At 47.7% G+C, this 21,673-nt stretch overlaps 1 protein-coding gene across 1 annotated transcript in view; it reads right to left on the bottom strand.

Moving 5' to 3' along the window:
- Window positions 1–21,673, bottom strand: part of LOC119433726 (uncharacterized) — a 133,147-nt gene that overhangs the window by 29,021 nt on the left and 82,453 nt on the right. Inside the window, exons 5-7 of the mRNA XM_037700982.2 lie at window positions 19,514–19,640; window positions 10,380–10,776; window positions 6,424–6,948 (exon numbers count right to left, since the gene is read on the bottom strand). Of these exons, the coding sequence (XP_037556910.1) occupies window positions 6,424–6,948; window positions 10,380–10,776; window positions 19,514–19,640 (1,049 nt within the window). The remainder of the gene's footprint in view (window positions 1–6,423; window positions 6,949–10,379; window positions 10,777–19,513; window positions 19,641–21,673) is intronic.

Below are 21,673 nucleotides of genomic sequence, written 5' to 3'. Positions count from 1 at the left end.
CCGTAAGCGCTCCAATAAACATGGAGAGGGTTTTCGCTTACTTGACTCTAGAGGGGCAGAAGTCCAAGTAGTCCCGGATTGTTTTGCAGCCCATTTCTCTTCCTTATATAAAGATGCAGGTTTCAACGCTGGTGTCAGTCAGCAGCACACGACGGTTCCTACATCTAGTGCGGTGCTGTTTGATGAAGAGCTTGTCCACAAATGCCTTAGGCGCTTGAAGCCTTCCCTATCCTGCGGCCCTGACGGCATCCCCTCCGCAATTCTAAAAGCTTACGGCAGTATATTTGCTCCAGTACTGACATCTATATTTAATAATTCTTTGACTACTTCCACTTTCCCTCACATGTGGAAAACTGCTCGTGTTTTTCCTGTATTTAAGTCTGGATGTAAATCAGATGTGTCGAATTATCGCCCAATTTCTCTTCTCTGTGCTACGTCCAAGATTTTTGAGCTTGCTCTTCACAACATATTGTCTTTTACTGTGAAGAACTCGCTCATACCGAATCAGCATGGATTTCTCACCGGCCGCTCCACTATCACAAATCTCGCAAGTTTCATGACACAGATCTCCACGCCGGTACTTCAAAGGGGGCAAGTTGACACCATTTACTGTGATCTGAGCAAGGCTTTTCATGTAGTCAGCCACTCGCTGCTTCTGATCAAGCTTGCGCACCTTGATGTTGACTCGTCAGTTGTGAATCTCTTGCGCAGTTATCTTCTTGATAGATCGTGTTATATTAACGTCAATGGCCAAACATCTTCTTCTTACTTGGCAACTAGCGGCGTCCCTCAAGGGTCAGTATTAGGACCACTCCTTTTTTTAATTTTTATTAATGACGTTCTTTCTGTTATTCGGAACTCTTTTTTCCTTCTATATGCCGATGACATCAAGATTTTTAAGAAAATTCACACTGTTGATGACTGTCGCGCCCTGCAGTCTGACCTGTTTTCCTTTTCTAAATGGTGCAAGGATAATAACCTTACCTTGAATGCTGCTAAGACCAAAGTCATGACTTTCACACGAAAAACAGCAAGTATTTATTTTTCTTATTCTATAGATTCTGTGCCGTTGTGTAAGGTCTGCGAGATCAATGATCTTGGAGTACTTTTTGATGCAACCTTACACTTTTCGGCTCACACTAAACGTGTTGCAATGCGGGGTATGCGCTCTCTTGGTTCTGTATGCAGACTATCGAGGGAATTCAAGTCTCCTACACCGTTCCGCAAACTATACACAACCATCTGTCTTCCTCAACTCGAATATGCGTCGGTCGTCTGGAATGGCTCTTCTAGATCCAACAGTGACATTATAGATCGTGTCCAGAAAAAGTTTCTAAGCATATATAATCACCGCTTTGCAAACCTGAACATTTCACCCTGTACTAGCACTGTTGGATTGTCATTGCCTTCACTTCGCGACCGACGTAATCGCGCTGACCTTCTGTTTCTCTTTAAACTCCTTCACGGTAACCTCACGTGTCCCGAACTTCTCAGCTGTGTCATGTTCCGCATCCCACGCAAGATCACCAGAGAACATAGACCTTTCCAAGTGCCTGCCTGTCATCACGAACACTCAACTGTCCACAGAATACAGAATCTTTATAACGCTTACTTTCGTGAACTTGATATCTTTCATAACTCCTTGTCATCGTTCTTTTCCGAGCTTTGCCTTGTATTATAATATCATGTATTGTTCAAGTGCCCTTCTCCTCCTTTTTCTTTTGTATTTACTTTGCGCTTTGTTGTCCGTACTCTCTTCTTTTCACAATCTTTATTTTTATTCATTTATTTTTTAATGATTTTTCTCTGAGTGTCTTGTTTTTGGTTTGTAATGAATGCGTGGGCCAGCACTCAGACCTTAGGGTTGTTCCTGGGCACGTTAAATAAACATGGTGATTGATTGATTGATTTTGGTGGTGGTGGTGGTGGTGGTGATGATGATTGAACAAGAAAACATTTGTAACGTATGGCATCTGAGATCTGGCCCCTCACTTTTCTTGCCACGTGTGGCCACCAACGCCATAAAATTTCCAGCTATTACAGCCGCTCTTGTAAATCCTAATGAGTAAAGAAAGCGAGCGCGGATCTCAAGCACAGCGCCCGTTCGTAATTAATTATTTGCTGTCGAACCATTATCACTCAAATCTACAGCAAACACAAGCATCTTCTGGGAACGATAGGACGAAACAGTCCAGGACGACAACGTGATAGATTCGAAGCAGGCGGCTGTCGTGTCGTACAATATGCCACGAACCAAGCAATCTCTTGAATGCTCCGCGTATGGAGGAACGAAAAAGTCAGGAGAGAGCATAATGTCACGCAGCCAGCCTTGGCAAGCGAACACTCCGTGACGCCAGTCCTCTTGCGTGACCTCTTGCGTCGAGATCACGGAGCAAGAATCGAGATTCGCCAAGACGTTTGGTTTCGTATGGGCATGGTGGAAGAAAAAAATTCAGAGCCCTTCCCCCGTCGAGAAAATGGGGGTGAGCAAAGCTTGTGGCAAGACGACACTTTCACAGGCGTTCCGCTTCGTTTGCCCTAAACTCGGGGTCACCGGCTCTTCGCTGACATTTGGCCTCAACATCGCGCTCCCGCAACTCGGAGTCCGCGGCTCTTCGCGGACGTTTCGCCTGGGCTTCGGGAGCCCTCACACTTGAATCGGACGACAAGCTTCGCTTACCCCCCTTTTCTCGACAGGGTAAGGGCTGGTGATTTTGTCTCCTTGGGTCCCACGTGTGACAAGGGTAGTTCAAGGGTGCGTTTCAGGTCGCCGAGCCCCAGGGGTATGTGTCATTGAGCTTGGACCCTTTCTGCACTATCACCAGCATCGGCCCACTTTTCAGCGTGACACCCCCACCACCACCTGCGGCCGACATTTGTGAGCCTATAAATCTTCGCTTAAAAATTCAGAGCCCTTCCACTACTGTGTAGATGGAAGCCAGTGAAGCTGTGACTTTGGTGAGTCCGCTACAGTGAATATTGCTATAGGGAATTTATATATTATGATCATTAACTATATTGAGCGTCTTCGGCATGTTCGTTAAAGGGCTAGGACACCGGCGTCTTGCTTTCGCCCGGCGTGATGGACAAGCGCGTTTTCTGCGCCGAGTCTGTCCTACCGTCATAGACTACCGTTTCAGCCACAGCGTTCGTAGCCGCGGCACACGGCGCGTTATCGTCAGGATCCTGGAAGATGTGGTTAAACGAGCGTCCCTCCCACTGCGAGTCCAAAGGACAATTGCTGGTGACAGCGCTAGTTCTATGTCTACGTCACGAGACAAAGGGACACAACGAGTGGTGGGACGTGCCGCCGCCGAGCATCGCGACACTTGTGAAATAGGCATCGATGGTGGCGAGGGGTATCATGATGGGCCATTCATCATCCGTTTTGATACCTGCGTTGAGGCACAACTGGCTGGAAACCGCCACGGACATGGAGCCAAACTCCCACGCACATGGAGCCGAAATTGTTGTTCTATACTCGTCGTTTTGTCTGGCCATAGCCTCCTAGAGGAGGCTATGGTCTGGCGGACGCGATCCTCCAGAACCTAGCCATATACAGCTTAGCCGTAAGATGCGAATGGGTATAGAAAGAAAGTCAACCGGCAGTTCAAAAACCTACCGCGCACTCTAGCGTATCCTACGTGCTCTGACGTTTTCACCGCGTTTTGGGACGACACTCTCGGCTTCGATCACGTTACGGGATGCTACCTCCTATCGTTTTCCTTCCTCCAAGGCTCCGGCAACCTTGCGGGTTTATTCCTTCCCGAGAGCCACCGCGCGGATGGGCCCCGGACGACGGGTGCGTTGTCAGAGGAGGTTGGCGTTCCGGGGCTAGCTGAGTGACCTTATGCTCCCTCCGAGTCCTTTTGTTTCATTCCTCCATGCCACCATTCCAGTGCTTGCAGAAACGCCATGCTCGCAGCTGCCGTAGACGCAAGAGCCAGAGCTTCCTTGTAGTTATTTTTGCAGGAAACTCTACGCCTTTCAGGACAGCGCCATTATCAACACATTCGCACGCGTAGGCCTATACAGCTGAGTGCCTTGAGCTGCGCCGCCTGCGCCTGTACGATTTCCGAATCCGCGCGCAACTGCCGTGGACTGCATTGATTTCTCTCCTGCGCCGTGTCGTGCTTTACAGTGCGCTGCTTAGGGCGCGCGCTTTGCTCAGGGGCATGCTGAACGACTGCTGAATAGGTGCACGCCGAAGTCTCTCATGCGAAAGAAAGCCCACCGGAAGGCGGCAGACGCCTGCTGCCTGTATGGTAGTATTGCTCGTTCCTCTGCTGTGCCTCTCGGCTGTTTGGCCTTTGTTTTTGTTTTTTGTTTTTATTTCTAAAGAACGGAAGCGTGAAAGGTCCCAGTTGAATAAGCGACACCTATTCGAGCACCCAGCGGACTCGCATTCGCGTGATCCCTTAATCCGCTTTTCCGCCGAACGCCCTGTGGAACCGCTACAGGAAACCTTTACCAGGGCGTCCGAGAGAAGTCAGTGAATGGGCACCTTCGGATTTCGCAACAAAGGGATGTGCGCGCAAGTGTTTATCAACGCTCGCTAGTCTGCACGTACATTCGCATGCTTTTGTCCCATCATCTCTCTCTCTCTGTGTGTGTGTGTGCGTGCGTGCGTGCGTGCGTGCGTGCGTGCGTGCGTGCGTGCGTGCGTGCGTGCGTGCGTGCGTGCGTGCGTGCGTGCGTGCGTGCGTGCGCGCGCGCGCGCGCGCGCGCGCGCATTGTTCTTACAAATTTACAAGTTAAGATATATATTGCCAAAGCTCGACATTGCGTTAACACAGTACTCGAAGCGGTAAAAACACCGCATATCCACGGGGTGAATGATGATGAGTGGGCGAAGCTCCGGAGGGAATCATCGGTAAACCGTGAATCTTCCGTGTAATTCACCCAGTCTCGCCGCACTAAATCGAACTATTGACTTCCACCAATGACACGCGCCATATGTGACGTCATTCCTATTTTATAACAGCGCCCTTCATTATAATTGCACCATCTCCGCTTAAGGGGACGCTAGCACAAACGCGTTAGAAACGTGCACTACTCTCTAGTAAGGGGGAGAGGCCACAGCGTCTTACGCAGCCGTTTACACATGCCGGAACGTGCACCGCGTTTGCCGACACCATCACATGACTGCTGAGAGAGTATAACCCCCGTATTCATAAACGCTCCTCGACTTGACTTGCCACCGCCTTCAACACGTTTCGAACGCGCTGCCCAAGGCGATGGCAAGTCAAGTTCAAGTCAAGGAGCGTTTATGAATACGGGGGGTAAGGCGGAGAGGCCACAGCGTCTTACACCAGCTTCTTACACGGGCCGTAACGCGCTACCACAAACGCGTTAGAAACGCGCAGTCTTTCGTTAATCTTGGGTATTTATTGTCATCGTGGTGCGTTTGTCCATGTGCGCTTCGTGGCGTAGTGGTAAGCGCCGCGCGTTCGGAAGCGAGAGGTCCCTGGTTCGATTCCGCGCTACGCACACAACTTTCGGAATTTTTTTTTTCATAAAAGTAGACGTGGCTACCTACTACTACTACATACTACAGAGGAGGGACAGACCCACAGCCTAAGGACCTTCGCCCCTAAAACAGAAGCGGTGCGATCTGCACTACACACTGTGTGAGCGGCGACCACTGAATTTCCCAGTCAGACCTTGACTGTGTAGATCATAAATTTCTTACGAGCTTTGCAATGGCTCAATAACTAGCACCGTGGTGCGCAAAAACTGGAATAAAGTTCCACATGCCGGTCAGCAAGCAAGCACAAACAGACAGGGGAAATGCATGGTTCAGAAGATTCTGCCTCATTGCAGCTTTCATTTTGACCTCCTCCATTGTTTTCAATTGTTTACAATGGACGCAAATAAAGAAATATGAACAAAAGGGGCGCAGAAACATAGGCGACCAACACACAAAGATAGACGGGGACAGGAAGATCGGCAGGCAGCCAGGTGTACAGAAGTACAATATACATTCGCCAGGCAAGCCAGACATACAGTATACGTTCGAGTTGATACGCAAACCCCCAACTGCAGCGAATCGTTTATTCTCTTGACGTTGTCACCGCGGACATCGGCTTCAGACCAGCAATAAATATGCGGCCCACATAAGCAATATAGTCGCGCGCACGTATTTGAAAGCCACTAAACTCTTCATTCTGCAACAAACTCGTGCAATCTTTTAAGAAGGTCCTTCAAATTGCACGACGTGCCAAAAATCTAGACTTTAGACTCTTTAAGAAATCATCAGGTGAGCAGCGGGGTAAGCGAGCGATCGGATGGGTACGTTAATCGAGCTCGCTTCCTCCTTCGCAACTGCTGCACGCAGTAAAAGAAATTGTCATTCTCCCCGACCAAGGCGAGGGACCCACAAGGGCGCAGGTTGAAAGAACACAGAGAAGACGATCGACTCGCCTTTGGCCCCCACTGTCTTCGTCTCCGCGTCTCGGTCCGAGCGATCCGCCGGCGAAGCTCAGCTTCCTCGGCTGCTGTTGGAACGTCGGCACCGATAGCCTGCTGCTCTCCACCACGGGCACCGTGGCCACGCTCCTGCGTCGGGACTCGGTCAGGCTGGGCCTCCTCTGGGACCCGACAGTTGCGCGCGACGCGGCACCCGACGTGGGCGACGGCAGCGTTAGCGTGATCGTGCCCGCTCCGTCGCTCCGGCTACGGCGGTCTCTGACGGACGCCGGCGAGGGTGCCGCCGACGCTTCGCTGGGCTCGCGCTGTTGATCGCGCTGGGCCGCAGCGTCGTCGTCGTCGTCTTTGGCTCTGGCGTCGTCGACCTCGTGCGACGCGGCAAGGTCCTTCGCATCGGCGCCGGTGACCGCCGGGGACGAGGAGGCCACCGAGGGTCTTCTCCGAACCGACGAGGCCGGCGGGGGCGCGTCGCTCAGCTCGGGGCCGTCGGCCTCCCCTACGGTGTGTTCCTCGTGAACCCTGCGCACATGGGGGGAAGGGGGGGGGGGGCGAGGTACGACGGGAATGCGTTAAGTGTTTCAAAAGCACGGTACGTTGGGCATGTTGGTAATCCAGAACTACAAAGAAAACATACACGGACAGCTCTTGTCCGCGTATCTTTTCTGTGTAGTTATTGTCGTTTCGCGCTGTGAATGGTTTCAGTAGCGATAAGTTTGTTTGCGAGTTTCCGAGCGTAGCGAGCAACTATATATGCGTGTCGGGCTGGATTGTGATATCGCTAACCAATTCACAAAAGAAGACTTGTGCACGGGCGCGTGTCAGATGCGTGTGTGTGCTTGTGCCTGCGCGCACGTATGTGTGCGTGCGTACGCAATGAGTACGACTGAACGAGCGGGTAAGTTTCGCTGCTGCCAACTACATGAAACCGAGAGCAAACTGTTTGGGTGTTGGAACGCAGTGGTACGGGTGGTGGCAGCGTTTGATCGAATGAAAGCCTTCATTAAAAGCCCGGGATATTATGTGTGGTAGGTTCACCAAATGGTTCAATCTCGATAAATGCAACAGTGCTTTATGGAACTTCGATTTGGAGCTATTCTTTCCGCTTCACCTCGCCTGTTCCATCTATTTTCTATTAAAATTTTCTGAAAAGATGCAGTTAGAACAGAGCAATGCGCGCATCAAAGTAGTAATTATTCCGCACATTACAAAATAATTTCGGGGTGTTTCTTAGTATTTATATGGGTTTATTACTTCGCATTGCATTACAAAAATGTCAAATAAGAGAAACCTTTACCACCTAAAGATCATTAACGTTCGACAGAGCCTCATTACCCGGACATTCACATTTTCGCCCAACTCTGTTTGCCAGAGACGCTATTTGAACCCGCGATCTCGTACTGGGAGGATTCTGTGCATCAATAGCTGTGGTAGGGTCTGTTGTTCCTGTTCCTGTATGAGGCACCCTATGACCAACCCCAAAAAAGACAGTCATGACCCAGTGGAACCAAGGAAGCGACGATCGTGTGTCCTCTGTAAAGCGCCCTATTACTTAATAATATCAGCACCTATATTATATCAGCGCGTCAGCGCTTTGTGGCTCGACAGACTTGGTTTCAGCGAATGGCAGCACACAACTATGTCACTCGCGTGCGCCTTAATGCTACCACGTCCGCCCCGTCCCAAGGCGGGGCAGGCGTGATGTATTAAAAGTGCTGATATTATCAAATAATTGAGTGGCCGTAAATCTTCCACGTCTCTTTCTGCTCTTTATTGCGAGCTTCCGTTGTGTGATGTCAGCAGCGAAGCCAAGACGTCTTGACTGCTTAGTTTGAATGATTTAACTCGTCGCGGGGGAACAGGATTTATCGACAGCCTAATTTACACGGCAGGGATTAAGATAGACGCTGGAGGATACTGCAATTTGTCTTTACCATAGAGTTTCATACAATTACTGGAGGGAACTGTGGTGTTAGTGGCTACGGTACCTGCAAGCACGGCGGTTCCGCCAGCATGGTAATGATGGGTAGTAAATTTATTTGCCTAAACTTTCGTCCTTCTAGCTTTAAATGGCTTCGTGACTTTGCGAAGTGATCATTTGTAAGACAGTACTACATTATAAATAATTAAACACACGTTATTAAAGTTGTCTGACGGCAGGATTCCAACACTGGACCCCTAGCACAGAAGCTTGGTATTCAAACCATTACGCCACTGACAAGCGGACATGCGGAACCACTTCAATTAGAAGCGATAATATATGCTTGCAGAGTCTTACTACCTTCTGCATCGAAAAAAAAACAAATATAAATGTTCTTGAAATTTAGGCCAAATTAGGCCCAGATAAAGCGTAATAAACGAAGCCACAGGAGCGTCTGAATCTAGAAGCACAAAGATCAGCCAAATCCATGTACTTCCCATCATTCCCATGGTGGCCGAACGATCGCAGTGCCAGAGTCCTCTCTAGTAATTATTGCAGGAAACTCTATGGACTGACTATTCACAAAAGAAATGCGCGAGATCGGTGCTAGCTCGAGCGCACTGTGCAGTGCACACCATAGATGTTGTCGCTTTGTCCTCGGCAAGCGGCATTTAATGTCCTTATGTACACTTCATCTCTGCACCTGACATTTTAACGTCAAGCTTTCTAGACCAACAGTTCTGAACTTTGCTGAGCATGGCTGGTGTCGCTGCTGTCTTGCCGAAAAGAGCTCACACTATCTATCTATCTATCTATCTATCTATCTATCTATCTATCTATCTATCTATCTATCTATCTATCTATCTATCTATCTATCTATCTATCTATCTATCTATCTATCTATCTATGTATCTATCTATCTATCTATCTATCTATCTATCTATCTATCTCAATCTTTATCTATCTATCTATCTATCTATCTATCTATCTATCTATCTATCTATCTATCTATCACCTATAACGAATTGGCTTACATGTCGCCCGATATGTACTACTCTTGCAGATGTGCCAGTTGCCGGCTCATTCCGGAGGAATTACGCCATGGAAGAATTTGTTCTTCCATGGTACCTAATATCCTCAGTGCGACAAACATACCCCTGAAGGCACACAATTTCTTTTATTAAAGCGAAGCTCGCTGTGCGTTCTTTCCCAGGGTTTGACGCGTCTTCTCTCTTGACTCTTTGTTGAGTAATACCACTGTCACATGGGTGAACTAAATTTCTTTGACGTAACACTGAACGACGACACCTTATCAAAATGAGTTTCGCCGCAGTAACATGCAGTGCGGATTCGGCTCCTTCTTACGTTTTCAGTAAGCAACGCAGCAAAGCGCATGTGTGGCGCTGCTTGTTGACACCGAAACTGACAAAACGATAAAAAGGAAGTATGCCTGGTCAAATTTCGTCACTGCTACGTATAAAGAAGCTTTTAAAAGCACTGAAATTGTTATTGAGGCACCATTGTATTTCGTCAATTTTTGTGTTGCTGAAAATCTGCGCTCGAGCTTACCTCTTAAGACCCGTAATAAAAAGTTCCAATACCTCTCCTTCCGCAAGAGACTTCACCAGAAACGACGTACTATAATACTTTGTCGTGTGCCACCTCGCCTAAGCGCCTTTTCGCGATAGATGTGCCCTAGCCCAAAGGCCTTTGATGTGCGGGCGAGTCAGGGACGTAAGGTTCTGGAGATAGTGCAGCAGTAGTAAACTGGGCTGATCCCGGAGATAGTGTAACGAAACGTGGACCGATCCCAGAGACAAGGTTAATCCGGGGTCGCGTGGATCACGTGGGTTGCGTTTCAGGGGTTCCCACGCCATGCTGATCTGCGGAATGCACGTGATGGTTATGCTGCAAAACGCGTTGCGGAAGATGAAACAATTTTTACAGTATTTAAACGACCGCTTCACGAAAGCTTTCGGTACGTATAGATTCTAGAATGTGCCGTCGGGTCTGCACATTTTTGTTTTCTTACCGGTCCTCTGACTGGCCGTCGAGAGCCTGCTGTTGGCGTTCACTCTCCTCCTCCGGCTTCCCCTCCCTCTCCACTAGGTCCTTTTCTTCCTTGGGAGGTGCGGGAAGGCTTAGCAGGTGCACCTGGTCCCTGACGCTCGTCTCTTCGACGGTGGTCGTGGACCGGTGCGTAGTCGTGGTCGTTGTGGTGGTCACGCGCTGGTACGGTCCAGCTCCGGCGGTGCCGCCGTTGGACCACTGGTACGTGGTGGTGGCGGTGGTGGCGCCGCCCGCGAGCGCGCCGTTACCAGCTGACCGGCGCGCCTTGCCCGGTCGGGAGAGGAGCAGCCGCGTCGAGTCCAAGTGCGGCAGGAAACCGTCGGGGCTCGACAGGGACGGTGGGGAGAGGACGCCTATCCCTGGAACGACAGTGAGGCAAATTGACGGGAGTGACTGCATAAGGGGTTTTATTAAGACGAAAGCCTTATATGTCTCATCGTTCAGTTGACCTTCAATGTCTTTGAGCGAACAACGCGTCGACGACACGAAAGGTACAAAAACTATCATCATCAATGGCTCATACCATTGGCTCACACCATTGGCTCATACCGCCTAAGCACTCTTACCCCCGTAAGCAAGCAAGATGGATGATAAAGATGGATGATAAAGTGAATTAAGAGAGAGAGAGAGAGAGAAGTCTAATGATACGAAATGCAGAGAGATCGGCCTGAGGTATAGTCAGCTACTCTACGTTGGGGGAAGAGGAAGGGGGAAAGAAAGAGGGAAGAAAGAGGCGCATGATGGGTGACGATGACGAGAGGAGGATGTAACACATATGGCAAGCAATTTGGTATACTCAGAGCCTACAATCCAGGTCTGTACTTTTTAAAAAGTCCAGTAACGCCTGGATGGCCTTAAAACTCTATTAAGCGTCTGGCCAAGGGCCTAAATGACATCCTCCGACAACAGTGGGCTGTCGATACGCGTAAGGTTATTGCTCAACTTTTGGCGCTCTTCCACATACTTAGGGCAGTCACAAAGCATATGACCTATAGTCTCATTCACACTGCACAACTCACAGTCTGGAGACTCGGTGCGTCGCATGAGGAAAATTAAGGTGGATGATAAAGTATGAATGATAAAGCGAATTAAATGGATGACTAAGCAAATGAAGAGGGATGACAAAGGGAATTAAGTGGATGGCTTAGGCGAGTTAAAGGCAATAGAATTAAGATTGATGACTAAGCGAATTAGACTAATCGAATTAGGAGGATGACTAAGCGAAGAGGATGACTCAGTGAATTAAGAGGATGACTCAGTGAATTATAAGGGATGACTAAGCGAAGTAGCCTAAGCGAATTTAGAGGATGACTAAGTGAATTAGGCTAATCGAATGAAGACGATGAATAAGCGAATTAAGAGGGATGACTAAGCGAAGAAGACTAAGCGAATTAAGGGGCATGTGAATGTCAAGGGTTAGTCTTTAAGGCATCGGCACACTTGGGCTTTTGCCTTCAAGTCGTCTTAGAGATAACATAGGAGACCCTGTGAATGCTTTGATGGAAATTAGAAATGTGCCAACTATTGTGTCACCGGCTTCTCCGCAAACATAAAATTATCCAATTATTAAAATAATATAACGCAAATTGATATAAAAAAGAAGGAAACCTTCCGACAACGCAGAAAACGGAATGGCAAGAACGCTCGTGTACCGTGCATCAAGTATACGTTAAAGAACTCCAACTGATGAAACTACGGCGCGCCTCATAAAGAGATCGTAGTTTTGGCTCCCGAAAAACCCCATAATTTTTCATTATGCGTAAAGTGAATGAGGGAGATTAGCAATCGATACCTGCAGTGCTACGCTACTTCTTGCCAGCCAATTATATCAGTGGTAAACGAGTATTTCGTTCGTAAGCGAAAAAAAAATCTAACACGCGTAAGCGCATTGTCCAAAGTCCGATACCTGTTGCAGCCTATTTGCTCTCTCGAAGCTATCGGTACAAGTTAGGACTCAACGAGTGCCACGAGAGCTTTCACTCGCAACACTTCGCCATCTTCTGTCCACACCTCCTGAACTACGTCTGGAGTATATGCAACCACTGGCTGTTCGTGCGCTAAAGCCTTGGTGCCATGCTATTTCTTTTGCTTTCCAGTCGAATAAATTGTAATCAGCAAAGCTCCTCACGCCTTAACAGAAACGCTGCTCCTGCGAAAAGCGTGTTAACTTTTTTCAGTCTCGGTGCAGATATTTGCGTACGCGACCTGCTTTTGCCAGTTTTGCTGAAGCGGTGGCAAGGAGAAAACCGCTGAAATTGAGCCGCGTGTAAATTGAACCCTTCTCATATTTAATGCGGCACTGCATTTCAAATCCTCGTGCTAAGCATTTCCCCACGCGACCACTATGCTGAAACCATGCTAGGTGGTTCATTCGATGTACTGCGTTCCGCCAACAATGGCGAATAGATATGTTTCTTTCATTTCTTCTAATGTCTGCAGCCAATCATTGCCTTGCGCATGGGCATTGAGTTGGCGATTCAATCGATTTTATGAACCGAAAAGCATGACGTGAGTGACTTTACATTAAATCGAGATTAAATTTCTTTGTAATTGCGAGTATAAATAACAGAAAACGATCGAGCGATCATTCTACCACCTCGAAATCCTTACAACAGAGTATTTCACAGCGCCTAGAAATCGTTCAACTTCGATACATTTACCGACAGCCCGTCGTATTTTGACGCTGGTGGGGTTTTAACTGAAAAGCAGGCAGCTCACCCAGGTTATTCGCTCTTTCAAATTGCTGCCAGGGCAAACTACGACTGAACAGGTTGTCGAAGGTAAATTCATTTTATTTCACTCGCCTTTTCGAAGCTGCCGGCGTAAGGTGCAATTCAAGAGGTTATCGCAGGCAACCCTCACTTCTATAAAAAATTTTAAAGAGCTAGGTGTGCAGTGCGTGAGAGATATTGGTGAGTCAAAGTGTTGGCGATTTACCATGTTTTTACCATGTCTCTCGCTGACGGTCGACTGCGTATCTCCCGGGCAAGTCTTCCGCTCCGTATGCAAAAGCCGCCTTCGCGCGCCGAACGTAGTCGTGCAAGCACTGCCGTGCGCCGTTCGCTTTGCAGCGACCCAGACGCTTCGATCGACAGAAAGCAGTCAGCCAACGAAAAAAAAAAAAGCACCGCCCTTTTCTATATTTTTTTTTCTCGTGCTCAAGCCATAGATGCGTCGAAGTGGCGCGTTCCTCTCTCCATGCAGGCAGCTCCAAATGAATGCCTATAGGTGCGCCGGCGATGTATGTGTCCACCTTTGCCCTTTCCTATCAGCCCTCTATAATTCTCGCATTTGCACCTCTTCTTCCGCGGTACTTCGGATTTCTCCATAGTGCGCGCGTACCGTATGAATGCGCGCAATGGCTGCGTACATTGAAGGAGTGAGCTGAAAGTTTTCAGTCGTTTCATATCTTGACTTAATAAAGAAATAGAGAAAGAAAACATAATCCCTCAACCACAATATAGAGTGACCCGTGAACGTGAAGTGAACGACAATTAATATTGACTCTGGTTCGATTGGCGTACCGTGACTGTGCACTTTCTTCTGCCATTGTTTTTTGCTTGAGTCATTGTGCTCTGTCATCTCGTCCTGTCTTTTCTCTTTCCTTCTTTTATTCTTATCTTGCAAGTCTATTTTTGTATCACTTCCTCCCCTAAGAGTGGGCAGGTGTTGTGTTCCTTCAGTGGCAATTGCAAGTCACTCTCTACACTTCTTTTCCTCTCTGTCAAGTGTATATGTGTCTTTTTTAATGATGATGATAATAATAATTGTCGCACTGTAAAGAACACCATCAATGCAACACAGTGTCTAGTAGTCCAGTAGATTTCAGTAGACGGGAGGCGAGGTCGTTGCCTTCGACTCTTTGACCTCTGCCACGTGTGTACAGGCGTAATTTATGAAGCACTACTCACGCTCGTAATGAAGCAAGTAAGGGACTTTGTGCCGTTCTATAAGAGCTCAGCGATTGTTTGTGTGTCAGATTTATAGCCCCGCAGTGTGGCTTATGGCGAGGAGGAATTTGGTTATTTCGCAATTGTGGCCTAAAAACAATTTGGAATCTATGGGAGACTTTACATCACAGAGCCGCAACAGGGCTATCAGGGACACAGTAACGTACTTTGCTCTGACGGCTGCTGAGTTTAGGACCATTCCTCGGCCATCAACAACGACCTAGTGGACTTCATTTATGCGTTTCACTTCAAGGGCATGTTGTTAGACGAGTGTGGCCGTTACACGCGTCGATACGGTACGCAGCGCTGCTGCTGTTTCTTGCTGGTTGGAAAGTTTTCCGTTTTTTTCCTACGCTGTCGCCGCTCCCATACGAGTGCCGCAGCGTTCGTTCAATTGCGGCTGCGTACTGCGCAGCATATACGTACGTCTCCGTCGGCCTGTGACTGTGAGCGAACGCATTGATCTGTGTCGCGAACTCTTGACCATAACGCGCCGTTCGTGTGTAGTCTCCCGCCGCGCGGTGCCGGCTTTGCTAGGCAACCGCGTTTATAAACCCGATCTGTTTTCGACGCTCATCCCTCCCGTGCCTCGTGATCTTTGTTGGTTCTCGCAGTGTGGAGGAATCGACGCGCGATCGATCCTGACAGCGTGTAGGTACGCGATAAAGAACTCGAGGGAGCCGTGTGGCTCGACATTGTCGAGCATAACTATACTCTATCACGCCCGCAAGTACTGGATCCTATACTCAGTCTCATACATAGCAGGCAGCGCTGCGAAACATTTAGATGCAGGGTGTTTCAGCGAACGCATTCAAAAAGTTTTAAAGGTTGCCTGTGGCAGATAGCACCATTATAGTTTATGAGCTGGTCTACTCGAAGAGGCGGACATATGTGGTTCAATGTCCATTGGCATTGGCATGTCCATTGGCAGTGTCAGCTTCATGGGGTAATATTTATCATTGTCATCGTTCCTCTATTCAGCACATTCGCATTATAACCCGAAGCCGTTTTTTTTCTCTAATGCCTCCTCTCAACTACGTACGAACCGCATTCTTCAAGTTGCAGATTTGTTCAACTATCATTTAGCGATATTATTTTTCAAACTATTAACTAAACAAGTTTCTTACAACTTCGTTAGTTCTGATCTACTTCTTAATCCTAATAACACAAGGTTTGCAGCAGAAGGAAATTTCCTCTTACCTTTATGTCATACTAATTACGGAAAGATGGCTTCCTCTTTTTGCGCACTTAAACTTTGGAACAGTCTACCATATGCCATTAAATTGTCATCTACCTTGTACTCATTTAGACACCAACTTAAGAATTATTTGCTGTCTGATTAACTTTGTTTAATGTTATATTGCAAATTTGTATTTTTGCTTATTCCATTTTGTTGTTTCTCTGCTCTGTATTCCGCTTTATTTTTATATGACAATTATTCAAGAGTCCCGGTGCAGTCTCTGACTATGGCACCCTTGTCTGCATATTATTTCTTGTGTAAGTAACTGTGTGTACGAATAATAAACTAAACTGAAACTGAAACTGAAACTGAAATGCATAAAACGACATTTCGTTAAGAAAGTAACTGGAACGCCAATGCATTTCTCTGCAAAGTTCGGGAAATAATATCTCGAAACTGGTGTCATCCTGAGAATACGCTCCAAGCGGATCCGCCTTGCGAATTCCGCAGCTAGAACTTGTAAATTGCAATATGGGCCGTAAGGTAATTAGTTAAAAACTTAATTAGTGAATTTTGGCTAATTAGTCGATTATGTATTTCAGTGTTTCCTGCAAGTAATGTCCGCCTCTTAGAGTAGACCACCTCGTGAACTAGAATTGTGCGACCTGTCACCAGAAACCTTCAAAAAAATTTTAATGTGTTCCCTGAAACACCCTGTATATTGACATGCTTCTTATAATTTGATGTAGAGACTCATACTTTTATGAATAAAAATATTACGTAATTGTTAGTCGCAAGGCATCGCAGACCTTTATTCTGTTTACTACCAAACTAGTGGAGTGACACGTTTCTGGTAAAAGCAGCCACAGTGCACCGCTCGCGCTCGCGACCGAAACATAGTGCGTCGCATACTTGTTGCACAAAGGTGCACCAATGACACGTGATTTGACGTGTAACCTTGCGTACATATGTTGTAGTTGTAATGCGTGAGGAACTTATCAAGTGGAAAGCGTCGCAGATCAAAAACAACTGCACTGCGAAGCGCGCGGAGTGAGACTTCTATGGCCGAACTACTTGCGTAGCTTCCGCAGCATTGCCGGCTGAGTACGAAACGGAGTAGAGGAAGACATACCGGAACGTGACTACTTTCTTTAAGTTAACCGTCTGCTTTTGATTGGCAGGAAACGTCGACTTCCTGTTTCTAATTTTGAGTCACAGAGAAGGGAAAACAAAAGTGGCAAAATAGTATACGTACCCTTGGTAGGATTAAAACCCATTACCTTTGCGTGAATTGAGCGGTGTTCATACTGGCACAAATGTCGAAAATGAAGAAAAAAAAAGTTGCTTGATGTGGATATAGGGGATTATTATGTGGGCATGCTGCAATGCCGTTTCAAATGACAACGAGGAAAGAGGGGGAGTGGGGGGGGACTGATGTTCCTGTCTTTGCTTGCTTGCTTGCTTGCTTGCTTTCTTGCTGGCTTGCTTGCTTGCTTGCTTGTTCCCATGCTTGTTTGTCGCAAGTATTGCATGTATGTGAAAGTGCAAGCCGCCCTACAAGAGATTCCATGGCAACCAAATAAACTTCCACGTCCTCTCTGCATGACGTGCGATGAAAGCATGCTCAAAGGCATTTGCAGTAGGTTTAAACGACTTTAGCTCTCCTTTAATCTTCACGTTCATAGCGCCATTTTCGTCACGTTATTGCACAGCCGGGAGCCTGCAGATGAGTTCTAAATACACCTGCCAGCGTTGATTGCTGCTTTCACTAGGTGTACGGCGGGTCATAGCACGTTTCGAAAAAAAATCCTCCTGTGGCCATTACCTCGAGTACATTAGTGAAGATCTACGCTCTGCGACGCGCAACCCGCTCATTCGTAATTTGTCTAGGAAGAGCGTTTTGGTATATTTGTATTGACCGCGAGCCAGCCTCCGCGTACGGCACAGTCAACACAGTGTTTTATTGATTACCTGAGGCGACTGCGGGCACAGCAATGTCTGCGGGAAAATGTCGATTACTTATCGGGTTCTGAGGGGGCAGCGTTTATCGACGTTTGGAGCTACGTCGGTTGCATAAGTTTATGAGTCCTGTTCGCTTCACCGTATTCCTTCCAAGCAAACCACTTTCTGTTATGCAAGAAATTAAATCTACGAGACACCTGCCAATCATTTATTCAATCCTTACTAGTACATTTTGCCATACGAGTGTATAGTACCACTCGTAGGTACCACATCTTAATAAACAACGGTTTTCGTGTGTCAGCTGCGATGGCGGTGGCATGTGGCACCGGGGTCGATATTTAATGTGAGTCATAGAAAGGCCGGAAACGCAGCTTGTATCGTAGCTTCGAATAGGCCGTATGGGCATCGATGCGAACGCGTAGCCGTACGCTGGCTCCTGCTGAGCAAGCGCAGTGCGCAGGAACATACGTCGGATATAGCGGAGTGTAGAATTACCAAGCTCGGATGTAGCGAAGCGTTTCCAAAGAATCGGGTGTATCGAAGGAAATGCAAGGACTATAGTGAAGCATTTGCGAAGTACTGGGAAGATTTCGGCTGGACTTCCGAAGGGTGTGAAAACGCCCTCTTACAGATTCGATGTCTTTCGTGGACAAATTTCTTGAAGTTGTATACATATGAAAGCTTCTTTTTTAAATTTTTGCCCCAAAAATGAGAGAAGGTTTTCGAATGGGCAACTTGCTGCAACATTCTAGTTTAGTATTTCACGTTGCTCTTTATTTAGGGCATCCGAGGGTCATATAGTATACTTCTTTTGCTTTGACTTTTTATCGGCATTTCTTATGCGTCACGAGGAGCGACAGGCTGTGAGTTAACGGAGGTACATGTGGTAGCTTCCGAATCAAGGACGAATGGCAATACCAACTAAATGACAAAAACATGTTCCGTCAGAACCATCTGAACTGCCCAACAACGCCCCGTCAAATCACTACTCGACGGTTAGGGCCTGTTGTAACCGGCTTCAGAGATAATAGTGGGCCTCTTCGATTATCCGTCCCTGACAGTCGCGGACTGTCTGAGACGCTGCGTGCGCAACGCTCATTGGCTGAAACCACCGGCTTCGACAGTCCGGGACTGTCAGAAACGGATTATCGAAGAGACCCAGTGAAAACTTGTTCGAACTTGTTGGATGCGTTGTTGGTATTGTCGTCGAGGTCTGCCGCAGACTTTCATTGCACGGATGCAACAAAAATTACCTCATTGCCTGACTTGGTGGCACCTGCGTTACCTAGGCCTACCCGCTTCAGTCCGAACGGTTAGTTGTTTCTGACGCGTTGCCCCACTTCGCGGGAAGTGAACGGTATTGTAGACTTTCGCTACGCGTTATCTCACCTCGGCCGCAAAGTTCGAGCGTTATCTCGGCAGTCTTTTTCAGATTGTCTCTCGATATCGAGCGATAAAGGCCTAGCCTGCGGTCATTCACCGGCAGCTCGCGATGTCACTGCAACGGAACGGTGGCGCCATCTTTCACCGCTACGGCAAAACATGGCGAAATACTCCGCGTGGTGAGAGATTGCACAACTGTTCCACTGCAGAGCAATCGGTATCTTTTGAATCGTATATCCGCAGACGACACACTTACCATTGCGTTTTGGCGTTGATTCAGGCAGCAAACGCAGCATAAATGCTCCCTTTGCTCGAGCATGAACGCTTGGACGCGTTAAATTGAGGGAACATTTGTCACTGAAGTGATGGGCCGAATGGGTAGTGCATGGTAATAAACTTCCATCAGGTAATACACTTTTGAATTTCATATAGTCGCAGACCTATTTGTGACTGTTATTTCACAGTTCTTGCGGCACTCAACGGCCGCAGCTTCTGGGGTAACCTAGTTTGGTTCAGAAATGAAATACAGTCCTGAATTTAGCCTAAATAGTCCTAAAACACACTGTGTTTTTCGCGCTTAAATCTGGAAAGAAACGTATGGAAAATATGTGTCCTTCTCACTTCTTTCGATGATTTCGTGCGTTCGCCGTGCGTCCAGGTAGGCTTCGTCGAGCCCGCTCTCGTCACCGTGCGACCAGCCTTGGTCTGCGAACTGACCGGACTTGAGGTAGATTTCGGGCTCGCTGGCCTGCGAGGAAGCAAGAGGTAACTTACTTTCTTGTCCTTTCAGATCACTGTACAGCATTATTAACCAGTTTTTATGCCCTGTGCAAAACTAGAGCCCTATTTAGCGATCACCAGTTGTGTCTCCATTCTCTTGCCACCCATTCTGTTACTCTGACAGGCCACCGGTTGTCTGATCTACTCGCTACGTGAAAGTTGCCCGGCTTGATCTCAGACGGTGTATCAGCTACCCGTATTTGCTCTAGCACACGGAGTAAGATAAGACAGGAGCGCTGACTCCGCTCGTCTGGAAGGGACACATTCTGAAACGCCGGTTCCAACTTCACAGCGTGTTCGCCAGATGGCGCTACGAATGAGGAAAAACTCTGCAGCGGAGAGGCGGGCCCAACAAACCGAAAGAGCAAAGGCGCGGGGACTCTCTCGCGGCGCCTACTTGCCTATCCGTTTTGTCGCTTGCTCCGCGCACGCCCTGACGCCTGTAACACGCATAGCTCTTGCGGTTCACGGAGTGACGTTAGCAGGAAAAACAAGTCATGTATCATTTTATTTAATTTATTTTATACAGGCCAAATGCAGGGCACTTGTCAGGTGGCCTACATGGAACTTTACAATGTACAGGAACAGAAAATAAACAAATTACGGAAAGAAAAACTATAGCAAATGGTAAGGCGACACAATGGCAGTTCGGGTGGTCTCAAGCAATGACAGACGACAGCGAAAATAGGCTTTTGTGCAAAAGCTGACGTTTATCACTCTTTTTTATCTGAGCACGCATCAAGTGCGAAGATGCTTCGCTTGCTTCTTTGTTACTCGCGGTGCTTTTCATGTCGCCCGGTTCTCTTGCGAGCAGAATCGCCACATTCTCACTAAACATAATAATTGGGAATTCCTGCCAGTGTTTCCTGCTTATTATTTCCCAAGAGAAGCTCTGATTGTGTGTCTGCGTAACTGGGGGAATCATCTCGAAGGCAAGGAATTCACAGGGTAGCCAGCCGGTATTTACACTGGCTAACCTCCTTGTCTTTATTTCCCTTTCTCTCTCTCTACATTACGGCATGTCTCTGGACAAGGAAAGGCACCTGCACTGTGTGTAGTTGTAGACAAATTTAAATTGAGCTCCTCTCGTCCTTCCGCATTGGCGTCTTCTGGTTCCTCCTGGCATTCAGCATCATTGAGCTACGCCAGGATTCCCTAAACAAATTGAAGGAACTGCTCCGCTTCGAAGTCGAGGCACTTCCTTTACATCTAGTAGGACATCGTCTTTGTCTTTGCTGAAGTAACTATCAAAAATAAGCTGCTTCTCGAAGTGTCGCGCACATATTTCGTCCATTGCTTTAAGCGCTCGCTTATTTCAGGAATTTTTTGACGCCACTGGTGCAGTAGTTGAGGATCAGATGGCGCCGCGAAGAGCGAAAACTTCTCGCGTCCTTTGCCATACCCAGATTTACAGCCGGGAACCAAACACTGTCCTGTTGCTCAGTCTCTTCACGCACAAGTATCAAGATACCTTGTTCCGTCAGGCATGAATAAACATACTGCAGACATGGTAAACAAAGCGAGGAAGACGAAAATTTCGCACCTTCGCTTCCGCGCAGACGTTGAGGAGTGAAAAACAAGTACTTCGGTTGTGTCTTTTTGTACGGCATCATTTATCGGCTGTTTCCTCTAAAGACATGTAAAAATGTTTCGCATACGTGCATAAAAGCGCTACCGCGTGTTTATTTGCGTTTTTATTATTTGTGCGCATATATTTTTTGTGTTTGATTGCTGTCACATTGAGGCGGACGAGGGCCCACGTTTCTAGCAGACGACAAGCTCTACGCGTGACGCCCTGCCGGTTCCGCGCTGCCGTCGCGACCGGCCTCCGCCACTCGGCGCATGCGCACATGGAAGCAAGTTGTTGAGTGTTTTCCACGCGCCTCGACAGATGGCGCTACGCGATGACTAATTTAGCGTTACACGGTTTGTCCCGAGCGAATGCGTTGCGCGGCGGCGGAGTCGGCGCTCCTGTTTATCTTACTCCGTGCTCTAGCATAA

The sequence above is a fragment of the Dermacentor silvarum genome, chromosome 11 (genome assembly GCF_013339745.2).
Source record: "Dermacentor silvarum isolate Dsil-2018 chromosome 11, BIME_Dsil_1.4, whole genome shotgun sequence".
Classification (NCBI taxonomy): Eukaryota; Metazoa; Arthropoda; class Arachnida; order Ixodida; family Ixodidae; genus Dermacentor; species Dermacentor silvarum.
The sequence above is the reverse complement of the archived record's forward strand: the minus strand, read 5'-3'. Positions and strand labels throughout refer to the sequence as shown.